This window comes from Euleptes europaea, chromosome 14, assembly GCF_029931775.1.
Source record: "Euleptes europaea isolate rEulEur1 chromosome 14, rEulEur1.hap1, whole genome shotgun sequence".
Lineage (NCBI taxonomy): Eukaryota > Metazoa > Chordata > Lepidosauria > Squamata > Sphaerodactylidae > Euleptes > Euleptes europaea.
In genome coordinates, this window is record NC_079325.1 from 52,881,609 (window position 1) to 52,894,055 (window position 12,447).

Consider the following 12,447-nt stretch of genomic DNA (forward strand, 5'->3'; position numbering starts at 1 on the left):
TCCTACCAGTTACCATTTTCTCTACATTTTCCCCCCACTGCACCACCAGAAGGCTTTTTGAGGGCTATTTTAAAAATCCATAAAGGAGAGATGTGACGCCGTACAGTCCACCCTTTGAAGTTACCATTTCCTCCCAGGGAACTGATCTCTGTAGTCTGGAGATCAATTGTAATTCCGGGAGAACTTCAGGCCCTAGGCAGATGTTGGCACCTTCAGAGGGCAAAGCCTATGGCATCACATCCTCACCACGCCCCCTCCCCTCGCCAAGCTCTGGACTCCCCAGACGCCACCTAAAATCTCCACAAACTTCTCACGCTGTACCTGGAAACCCTAGTTTGTAAGTCAAGGCAGAGGAAAACTTCTGTGTTAAGCCGCCCTGGATATGAACCAGGAAGCATCTCACAGAAGATGTAGCTGTCTGATATCAGGGATCTGGAGCTACAACCACTGGTTTTATTGTTCTCTGGTATGCTGGTCCTTCTAGGAGTCTGATGTGGGTCTCTAGCATGTCAGCATGCTGGGCACTCTCCAAAACATTTGGACTGCTGGAGATACCTAACGTTTGGCAGCATCCTTCTTCTATGATTTTAAAGTCAACAGTCAACAGGTTGAAAAATGCGACCAGCATGGGGAGCACACGTTCCAGGACTTCCAAAATTCCTCTTGAAATATACTGCTTCCCAACCAAGCAGAGTTTGGCTACAGACTCCAAGTGGAAACAGCTTTCTTTTCTCTCCAAAGATGCTGGAGATCAAGGAGTGGAACTTATGAAAGAGGTAGTGTGTGTGTGTGTGTGTGTGTGTGTGTGTGTGTGTGTGTATTTGTGTAGGGGTGGTGGTGGTGCTGAAATGGAGCAGGAGGAAATAAAAACACACTCCCCCTTTCCCCTCCACCCTGGTTAAAACAAAGGGCCCTTTCTTCTGTGCTGCTCCTGCCCCATCAGCACTTGGGTCTCCCTGAGTTTATTTAAGGGATGGTGGCTGGCAGGTAGCTGTTTTAATTAGGCAGCACCGCTTCTCACCATCCATCCAAAAGGGAAGCAGTACAAATCTCCAGTTGGTATTCACCCCCAAGGGCTGCCCTCACCCAAGGATAAAAAGGCTTTGCTATTCCCCCCCACTTCTTACCCCCCCATCCTTACAGCTGGAATTGGTTAGAATGGCTTATGCTTCTCAACCGCAGTCATTCCCACCACCTCCAAGCAACTGGAGTGGAAGAGGAGGGGAATTCTGGCCTCCTCTGGAATCCAGATGTAGATGCCAATTTGAAATTTAAAGCGAATGTTTGAAACTCTCGTATTCTCCCGCCTGAACACCTAGGTTGAGAGGAACAGTAACGTTTCACATGGAGAGGCTATTCAGGGGGCTTTGCGGGTGGTTATTGGACAACTGACTGATTTTATAGAACAGGCTTCCTTGAAAACTTAAATGGTATTGATCCATGTTGCCGGTGGGATTGGCAGGCCAAAATTTAAGAAGGAAGTGATGTTTTCTCAGGAGCTGGTCTTTGTGAAATAAAGGCCATCCACTGTGTTTAATGGAGATGCAACATTCTGAAATGCGACAACTGTCTATAATAAAACCATGTGCCTTGAGATAAGGAATATCTGGAAACCCAGTACTCTCAATATTAAAACAGAGAAACCCCTCAAAATGGGTAGATGAATTGCTCCGTAGCAAAATAGAGAAATAAAAGCCATGTAAGCCATATTAAGATCAACCAAAATAACCCAATAGAGTGTGCAAGCATTTCCGTTCTCTAGAACTCTTCATCAGGCTGGATGTTAAGAAGAAGAAGAGTTGGTTTTTATATGTCAACTTTCTGTGCCACTTAAAGAAGACTCAAATTTGAGTGTCTTTTTAGTGTATGTATGACTACAGCATATCAGAGAATCTAAAGCTGTTGGCTGTTGCCACCTTTTCCTCCCACTGGGGAATTAAGTGCCCCACAGCCAGTTGGCCTGCCATAAGGGGGATAGTGGTGGAAAAGCTAGATGGTGCCTGTTAGCAACACCTGTATTCAATTGATCAGTATGCCACAGCCGAACGCACAAAAATAGAACTCAGACACATTCACAGTACTATGATCCTCTTTCTAATGTATGCCTACGCACAACGGTAATCTTCAGGATATCTCAAGATTATTTCTTGCTTTTGCTGCAACAAGCTAACATGGCTGACCTTCTGCAACTTTTATTCAGGTTACCTTCTGGTGATCTTTTAGGAGTGCTGTGATCGTTTTAGCAAGGTTCTTTCATCCCTCTACTAGTTTTATTATTTTAATTTGAAACTACCTGCATTTGTATGTTTAATTTCTGTTCAAAGGGCTTAAAGCCTTCACACCAAAAAGGCTTTTATGCAGGGATGTTTCACTGCTGCAGCCCCCGCTGACAGCTTCGGGGCTTCCTTTTTGATTATGCATGCCTTTTCCCCAGTCAGAGGTTGCCTAGCTCTCCCCATGCGTTTTGCCAGCATTTTCCAGATTCTGGCTAAAACAGCATCTGGAAAACACAGGCAAAATACACAGGGAGACCTCTAACGAGCGGAAAAGGCATGCATAATCAAAAGGAAGCCCCAAAGCAGTCGGCAGGGGTGAAACATCCCTGCATAAAAGGCCCTTGTTATGTGAATGTTGATGTATCTTATTTTTATTCTTTAAGCAGCCTAGAGCTTTTTTTTTTAAAGGCTTGATATACACCTAAACAATATAAAGATCTTCAGTGAATAACAACAAGAACAATAATAATGATATTGAAAGGCTATAATCCCCCATCCCAACGCTATTTCCACACAGCAGAGTTGCTCCCTTGTCTATTACATGTAGACTAACAAGTATGCTTCACCTCTGAATCTGGACTAGCGGCACTGCCAACATGCAATGACTCATCATCTGGATAAGCCCTTAGATTTACGAAGATTTTCCCCAACGCTGACCCTAAAAGCCTTTATCCGCAATTTGCTTTCTACACCACAGATGTTATTGTTGCTCACATGTATTCACATATCCACATCTTTTTTTTCTGCCTGTGGTTCTGTTACCAATTGGGCTGGTCAGTCCTAGCCTTGAGAGGACTCTCATAGCTGCAGAAAAGGGAACATTCTGCTCGGTGTTGCGCACACACATGAACACATGAAGCTGCTTTATACTCAATCAGACCCATGGTCCATCAAAGTCAGTATTATCTACTCAGACCGGCAGCGGCTCTCCAGTGTCTCAGGCAGAGATCTATCACATCACCTACTTGCCTAACCCTTTAATTGTAGATGCCGGGGATTGAACCTGGGGCCTTCTGCATGCCAAGCAGATGCTCTACCACTGAGCCACAGCCCCTCCCCAACACCTTGATGGAAAAAGCCATACCTGGTAGAATTCTTTCTTCTTTTAAAAGTATAGAGGTCTTCTCAGGGTCTGGACCAGACAATTTAGCTGTAGTCATATTGTACTTTCTGGTAGTGGTGGAAAGTGCCATCAAGTCGCAGCCAAGTTGCAGTGACCCCATGGGGTTTTCGGGGCAAGAAAGTTCACCAGTGGTTTGCCATCGCCTGCCTCTGCATAGCAAACCCTGGACTTTCTTAGTGGCCACCCATCCAAATACTAACCAGGGCTGACCCTGCTTAGCAGCTGAGATCAGGCTAGCCTGGGCCATCCAGGCTACTTTCAAGGAACTTCAAATGCAGGCTGCTTCCACACTTGGACCCTTTTCTACTTGTGAGGCATTCCTTTCCCAAGGCAACTAGAAGTGGACTTAAAACAGTGGTTCCATACCGCACCATATTTCCTATAAAAATCCAATAAGCATCCTACTATATCCCACCTAGAAAAAGTTTTGGTTCTTGCTAACGTCCATTTAATGTCCTTTAAGCCAATGTGTGAACAATCATCTCCCAATAGGGTTGCCAGCTCTGGGTTAAGAAATTTTGGATATTTTGGGGCGGAGTCTGAGGAGGGCAGGGTTTGGAGAGGGGAGGGACTTCAATGCCATAGAGTCCAACTGCCAAAGCGGCCATTTTCTCCAGGGGAACTGATTTCTATCAGCTGGAGATCCAAGGTAATAGCAGATGATCTCCAGCCACCACCTGGAGGTTGGCAACCCTATCTCCCAAGTATGGTGGCTCCATCATTTTGTCCTTCCACCCTGTGCATTTTTGCTATTAGAATAGGGCTGTGGGAGGTAGGATGTTTGTCTTACTGCCGGTTTCACGTGTCTCCCGGGCAGACACATTTATCTTGTGTTGAATGTATCCGCCAATCAAACCGTAACTCTGACCCATTTCACAATGGAAGCGAACCGCTTCCCAAACACATTGAAACTGAGGCAAACTACCTGTGTGCAAATAACCTACAAAGCAGCTTCATCCATCACTAGAACAAAATCAGCAGCACCTACGCAGCTTCCCCACCTACCTGCAGCGTTTGTGAACTTCGTTTTCAATGTTTGTTTTCCACATTATTAGGCAACTCTGCACCTTCTCTCAACACAACGGAGAGCACTGGAGTGCTTAACTACCTATTGTTTTTTTTTAAAGTGAACAGCAAGCACGCTGCCACCACTACCACCTGCTCTTGTCCACTTTTTTTTTTTACTGCTATGCTTTTTCAAAAAGAATATTGTGTTTCTCCCATGCTGGAGTTCATATCTGCTTATATATAAATGAAAACAAAAATACACAGGTGAACAGCAACAAAGCTCTCCCCATGTAGCAAGGCTACTCCTGTTATGTGTGGATATGCTGTTATAACATTGTCACAGAACTGGTGCTTGTTTACTGAATAAAGGATAAAATGTAGTTATAAACATAGGAAGCTGGCTTGTACTGAGTTAAACTATTAACTATCACAGAGGTTTTTCAAGCTTTAAAAAATTGGCTAGATTGCTTTATAGTAAAATAAATCCTGAGTCTTGATGTATCACAGGTTTATAATAAAAGAAATCATGAGTATATGATGTATCACGGGGTTGATGTACACACATCTGGAAACATTGTTAATTCTTTACCAGATTGTGTGAACAATGTCCAAGTGGCAAGACCCACAATTTGGGTTAAGAGTTTACATGAAGCTCCCTCTTGGATTCCCCCCCCCCCCACAAAAAAAAAACCCATTGGTTGGACATATTGTTTTTAGAGTATGATTTACTTTCTACACATGCCAATCTGAGTTATTAGACAGTCTCCGCTAGGGAATTTGTCATGGAAAAGAAGCCATGAAGGTTTCCTAAGAACAAAACTTTTTCTCCTCTGTTGTTTCAAAACACTTTGAACCACAAATGCATTGACCAACTCAATGCATTGGGGTAATGTATTTGGGTAAATACATGCATCTCCAAAGTTCACCACAATATATATTAAGGTGCCTGCATTTACAGAAAGCAATACTCCCTTAACCCACCACCCCACCCCAAAGATGATGGAAGCACCCTCTGAAGCAACTGATATTAATTTACACTGCAGAATTATGGATGTCTGAGCACTGAATTTGACCACTTCCCCCAAGTTCTGCAGATAATCCGACATTGAGAAAAGCAGACAACAATTTCTGTATATAACAATTTCTATAACTGCTTAATTCTATGGAAAATTACAGAATTTAAAAGTGGATCCTGAGGCCCTCAGACTTTGGCAGCTCAGAGCTCTTACCTCATCATCCTTGTACCACGAGAGGTTCTCAGCTGTTAGAACAAACCAGTACTCTTTGGCGCCACCCTTCATGATGCCAATGTTGTTGATGGTGAGCCAGCCCTTGCGGATCACCTATGTTGATAAAAATGTGTTGGCATTATACATGCTGGCAATGGACATAACAGAAAGGTAGAGAAAGTGCCAAGCACAAAAGCAAACACAGCAGCACATCAAAAGGGAGGACTGGCCCCAACTCATTACTTGGACACCCTTCTCAGAGGAAGAAGAAGGGTTGGTTTTTATATGCCGACTTTCTCTACTGCTTAAGGCAGAATCAAACCGGCTTACAATCACCTTCCCCTCCCCACAACAGACACCCTGTAAGGTAGGTAGGGCTGAGAGAGCTGTGACTAGCCCAAAGTCACCCAGCTGGCTTCATATGGAGGAGTGGGGAAACCAACCTGGTTCACTAGATTAGTGTCCACCACTCATGTGGAGGAGTGGGGAATCGAACCCGGTTCTCCAGATTAGAGTCCACTACTCCAAACCACGACTCTTAACCACTACACTATGCTGTAGTGGCAAATGACCAATTCCCTAGCTAGAGACTGTATGCACCCAGACTGTATGCACCTAGTCTGCAACCTGCTTAAAATCAGGAGAAGAAGCAGGCAGACAAGGAGTGCTGGGAAGAGGGAGAGACTTTGGCTATCTTAAGGTTCATATATCCACGTGTGAGTAAGGTGCTGGAGAAAAGGGGCACAGTGCTGCGGTGGAGACCATCAGTAACACCTCCGAGTCAGTACTCACTTGTGGGAATCAAATGACATTAAGTGTGGAAAACAAAAATCAGAAAATGGAAAACAGGGCACTCCATTCAGCATGATTAGGAGAAGGAAGTCTTCCTAGGGTGGTTATTGTTTAGGGTTGCAAGAATCAGCATTCAAGAGAACATTATGGAAGGGGGGCTTGCTTTAGGGCCAATTGGGCAGCCCCCTATAATAAATTTTTTAGTTTACGTAAGAAATATTATGTCCTTGAAGGCCACAGAGCTCTAGAATAAGAGACAGCCATATAAAACAAAGGATATCTGGCAACCCTAACATTTCCATCACTTGTTGGTGGGGATAAACAGGGCTGTGTGTATTCCAAGACTTAGCACATGTGCAGAAAAAGCACAACATATGGAAGGTGGCACAGGCTAGCTTCCTAAGAATCTTAGAGGCTATTTATTAATTTTTAAAGGAAGCTTCTCTAACCTTCTGACTACCTAGATAAGCTTGTAGTCTCAGAAGCCGTAGAAGTAACCAAACAGGGCTTCTAGTTGTCGAAGTGTGAGCCTCTAGTGTCATACATATCTCCTTGTTCCTTTTCCATATGACTAGCAGAAGCAGAATTTTGCTTACTTTGCATAATGAATACAAGCTATGGACTTCAGCCTCTCTGATCATATAATCTAAGTTACTTTGACATTGAATGTTGTCGCAGTTGTTAAAAATGCAGAGTACACACAACCCTGTACAGCACTGGTTCCCAACCAGGGGTCCGCGAGAACTAAATTAAGGTCCGCGAAACAAAGTTATAAACCCATAATAAATTAATATTTTCAATTAAAAGTTCTCTATTATAAAATATATGTTCAAATATTATTCTAAGCTTAATGTTTAACTAACAGTTATGATTAAAGTTTATTTTCAAATTCTCGGAATTTTTATTTTGAACCTTGGGGTCCCTGCACCGAACAAAAAAGTCCTAGTGGTCCCTGGTCAAAAAAAGGTTGGGAACCACTGCTGTACAGATACCATTGCATAATAGAGATTGAGTTGATTAAACAGAAGAAAAGAGAGAAACAGACAACAAACAAAGGGTTAATACTGTTAAAAATGTATCTAGAAACAAAGGTGCATCTGGAATTCATCTCCTGGATTTTACTTGTGTGTGTGAATTTATACCCACAGAGAAAGAGTCAGCAGTGCTTGGGTGACATACAGACACTATATCACATAAATATAATTCTCAGTCTGGTGGAAAGGTACAATTTAAAAAAAAGCTTGTTAGGGTGAACCATCTATATTCTAAGAATCTGTAGAGTGTGAAGGCTTGAAAAACTTTCAAAGAACTGACTGGCCCTACACGTTTGAGTGTATTATTATCACACCTATTGTGGCTCTCATTTTGTAAGATACTCATGGATACATGCATTCATATTTGCATTGACAATTGGAAATATTCTAAATCAGGTAGGGATGTCTGCTATCTATACCCTTTGACATTATGCATGCATATAAAAATATTTATTAAACTTATTTCCTGGTTTTAACACAGGAACTGCTGACTGACCAGGTCCACATCTTCTTAGCTTTAGGAATGCTGCTGCATCAAGTATTCCCATCAGCGCACCTCAATATTTTTGGTTTTTGTACATCAGGGGTCCCCAACGTGGTACCCAACAACACCCTTCTGGGCTCCTGCCAAGTGTTTTTTTAAAACTGGGTGGGGCCAGATGGAGCTTTTGCCATCAAGGCTTCTGACTGGCCCCTGGAGATCTGTTTGGCTTTGGCAGCAGCTGCCACCACAACACAAGAATCTTCACTGTGTGATTGAAGACAAGGTATGTGTATGCAAGCAAATATTTTTTAAACAATATGTTCTTTTAAAACATCCTGTTAAACACAGCTTCTGTCTGAAATGCTAAGAGTTACTATTAGAAATATGCACAACCTCACTTTCTTACATTGTGTGGTTGGCTCCGCCGCCTGCGGCAGCCATTTTGCTGTTGTGCCCACCACTCTGGGTCAGAATTCCAAAGGTGCCCGCAAGCTCAAAAAAGTTGGGACGCCTGTTGTTCATTCGACTACAGATCATAGTCTGAAGGATGCCAGTTGTTTTGCCATGCAAATTAATCTTCTCTTAAGTGGTCAGGTTCTATAACAAAGTCACTACTACTTAGCAATAAGAATTACATAGTTATGGGGCACATATGGATTCAGACATGCTTGCCAGATTCCATACAAATCACAAAAAGAGATATGGCATCTCTTTCTCATACACACAACCTTGAAAAAACAATTTTATTCTCTGTAGAGGTGAAACTGTCCCAAACGTTTAATTACATTTTGATTAAAATGAGACAGAGGTTTTAGGTGGGAGGAATAAAACTGATCTGAAGGCTGGATATGGCCCACAGCCCACCAGTTTGCTGTCCCTGTTTTTAAGAAGAAGAGTTGGTTTTTATATGCTGACTTTCTCTACCTTTTAAGGAGAATCAAACCGGCTTACAATCTCCTTCCCTTCCTCTCCGCACAACAGACACCTTTGAGGTAGGTGGGGCTGAGAGAGTTCAGAAAGAACTGTGACTAGCCCAAGGTCACCCAGCAAGCTTCATGTGGAGGAGTGAGGAAAACAACCCAGTTCTCTACATTTAGAGTCCACCGCTCATGTGGAGGAGCAGGGAATCAAACCTGGTTCTCCAGATTAGAATCCACCACTCTTAATCACTACACCACACTGGCTCTTAAGTTATAGGAACTCTGTATCAGTCCAGAGTATGGAGAGTGTGGAATTCAGAAAAATCCACTTTTATTTTAAAATAATGGACATTTCAGATCTCATGATATCTGAGTAAACCCATAAGCATTCAAAGGCACTTGTTAAAGGTCCCAGGTTCAGAGGAATTTCCAGTGCACGGAATATTTGAACTCCTTTCTTTCCCCAAACTCCTGGCCATCTTTTCCTGTTTCTTCCTTCTGAGAGAAGGGGAAGGGTAAGGCTATTGTGACAACATCCATTTCAATGTTTTAAATGAGATATTTCTACAAATTTATACTTCACAATTATTTTTGCAGAAGGATCAAAAACAAATTAATTGCTAATATACAAATGGAAAAGCAATATAACACAAAAGTAAAATTCACTAGGAAGGTCATTCGAAAATCTGTAACATTCATCTATCACAAAGCACATATACTTAGTTAAAATCCAGAATATACTGTTTATAGAAATGAATAAAAGGTAAACAATGGTACCCCAAACTTTGCATTTTTCTATCTTACATTAATCATACAACCTCTTGTTGGTTTTGCTATTTCAGTGATTTTCCAGATTTATGCAATCTTTTTTTAATGATAATAACCCTTGACAAAGTTCATTAAAGAGAGGGTAGAGCACAGTGGTTAACAGTGTCGTCCTATGCAGAGATACATCCCTCTCGGTTTATTGATGTCAATGGGCTTAGAAATGTTTACTTCCGCTTGGGATGGCATCAAGAGTCTACTCTGAAGCAGCAAGTCCTTGGTTTAAATCTTGTCCCTACTATAATGCTTTATTTGGTCTTAGGCAAGTCCTCAGTCTCCTATCTGCAAAGGGAAGATGATAATTCTCATCTAGCTTACAGTTTGAATAGATTAAACAAGATAATATTGTATATGAAACACCCTGAACACTAGAAAGTACTAAGTATCACTGGGAAACTATCAAGGATTTTTTACCACAGCTAGGAAGTTCTATACTGAAGAAATAGAATGATTGTCCAAGCCCAGCAAGCTAGTTATGGAATTCAAAGAGATTTAATTAGTCATCAGCTTAATTTCATACATATTCCCCCCCCAAATAATATATCTGACAGCAAACCTATCATACATATATAAAATCAACTGCTTATTTTCATTATTGTCAGCAGTTGTGCCTTTATAAACATTATTTAACCTGTGTAGGATCAGTTACTAACAAGTAAGTGGTTATGGTTCTCTTTAAAGTTAGAAAGAGGCAGAATACTAATGGAACTTGTGTAAAGATTTAAATATTATTCAGTCCAGTAGCTCCTTACAGACCAACAAGGTTTTTTTTTTGGGGGGGGGGGTATGAGCTTTCGAGAGTCAAACCTCCCTTTGTCAGATCTGCTACCACACTCAAATCCAGTTGTCTTATGCAGACAAACATGGCTACCTTCTGAAAAAAAGGTTATCCGGGCACCTGCAGGATACATCTCATTTTAATCCAAAGCAATTTTTGTCTTCTACTTCTAATAAACTGGAGCAAATTGTGACAAGATGCCTTCAATTTTTGTAGTACTCCTGTGACTAGGGTTGCCAGGTGCCTGTTAATGGTGGGCAATTAACAGGCCTGCTCGCCGCCCCTCAGCTGGCCAGTGGGGGAAACATGCCAGCTAAAGGGGGGGGGCAATCCCCACACACCCTTGGCATGGTGTGGCACAATAATGTCCCTTCTGAGGTAAACCCGGATACAACAGGGACACTCTAGCACATCCCTCAAAAAACTCTATGGAAACCATAGAGGAGTTTTTTTGAAGGAATGTGCAAGAGCATCCCCATCACTTCTGGGTTTAACAGGGACACTCTAGCACATTCCTCCAAAAACTCTATGGTTTCCATAGCTACAGTATCCCGTTGCTTCCGGGTTTACCCCAGAAGGGACATTATAGCGTGTACGTGATGTGCGCTTGCAAATTGCCCCCCATTGATGCCCCCGCCAATAGCAAGGGGGGACCTGGCAACTCTACTTATGAACAATTTCAAATTTAATCATGGTGGTTGTCAAAGACTCATTTCTTATATTAGCTGGAAAAAAGTCTGTTAACCAGAGATATTGAAACCATAGAATATTCTCACTATGTTGCTGCAATTCATCTAAACTCAAACAAAGAAATATTGTTAAATCATGTAAAATCTGATTAAATTTAACTCCATTTTGCATCTCAGTGAGAAAGGTAGACTTTCTTTTCTTTAATGATACTACTCATTTAGCCTACAGGCCTTGAGCAGAAAGGCGGACATTAAATGAAGAAAGATAAATGTATTTCCAAAGAGGACAGTGTTTTGACTCCTTTTTCATAACTACAATTAAGTGATTCACCCATTCACATCTGAAGCAGGAGTGGAGGGCTATTTTTTTAATAAAACTGTGCAAATGGGAGGAGCTAACCCCTGCCCCCAATTGCTTCCAACCTCACTGTGTTCCATGGTTTGAAGCATGTTCCAAGGAAATCAGCCGAGGTGAAAGCAACAACGGACATGAAGGTAAGGCATGAGAGCCAAACTACAGGTTGCCTTTTTCACATGCTTAATTTCACCTGTTCCCCGCAGCCACATAGCAGCTGTGGGGAAAATGATTCCAAATAAGCTAAGAATGGCGCTCCCCACCCCAGTTTTCTCACATGAAAACTTGGAAGGCTTTAAGAGGGGAGAGGACATGTTCATGGAGGAGAGGAGTATTCATGGCTACTAGTAAAAATGGATACTAGTCATGATGCATACCTATTCTCTCCAGGATCGGAGGAGAATGTCTATAGGTGCTTTGAAACACAGGCAGGATAATGCTGCTGCAGTCGTCTTGCTTGTGGGCTTCCTAGAGGCACCTAGTTGGCCACTGTGTGAACAGGCTGCTGGACTTGATGGGCCTTGGTCTGATCCAGCATGCCTTTTCTTATGTTCTTATGCCTATTCTATTAGGTGCTGTGGAACACAGGCAGGGCAATGCTGTTGCGGTCGTCTTGCTTGTGGGCTTCCTGGAGGCACCTGGTTGGCCACCGTGTGAACACACTGCTTGACTTGATGGACCTTGGTCTGATCCAGCACGGCCTTTCTTATGTTCTAAAACTACACTGGGGGAGTTATTGTGCCGATTTTGATGCTTCATGTAGAATATAGTAGCAGCAAATTCAGTGAAATAACACCACCATCACCACCCCTGGCATAGTTTTCACGCAAGAAGACTGTAGGGGGGGGGCAAAAACTCTTCCTCCCTCTTTGGTGCTGTTCAAAGCCCATTTGGGCTCTCATTTTCTTTTTTAGTAGCAGTTCCCCACTGCTGC

General features: G+C 42.4%; 1 protein-coding gene across 12 annotated transcripts in view; it reads right to left on the reverse strand.

Moving 5' to 3' along the window:
* DNM1 (dynamin 1) overlaps positions 1–12,447 on the reverse strand; it is a 183,926-nt gene that overhangs the window by 72,140 nt on the left and 99,339 nt on the right. For all 12 annotated transcript variants that reach the window (XR_008933777.1, XR_008933776.1, XR_008933775.1 and 9 more), the window contains one exon: positions 5,637–5,750. Coding sequence is in view for 7 of the 12 variants with exons in the window: in XM_056860773.1 (XP_056716751.1) it covers positions 5,637–5,750 (114 nt within the window). In the remaining 5 variants the exon portion in view is untranslated. The remainder of the gene's footprint in view (positions 1–5,636; positions 5,751–12,447) is intronic.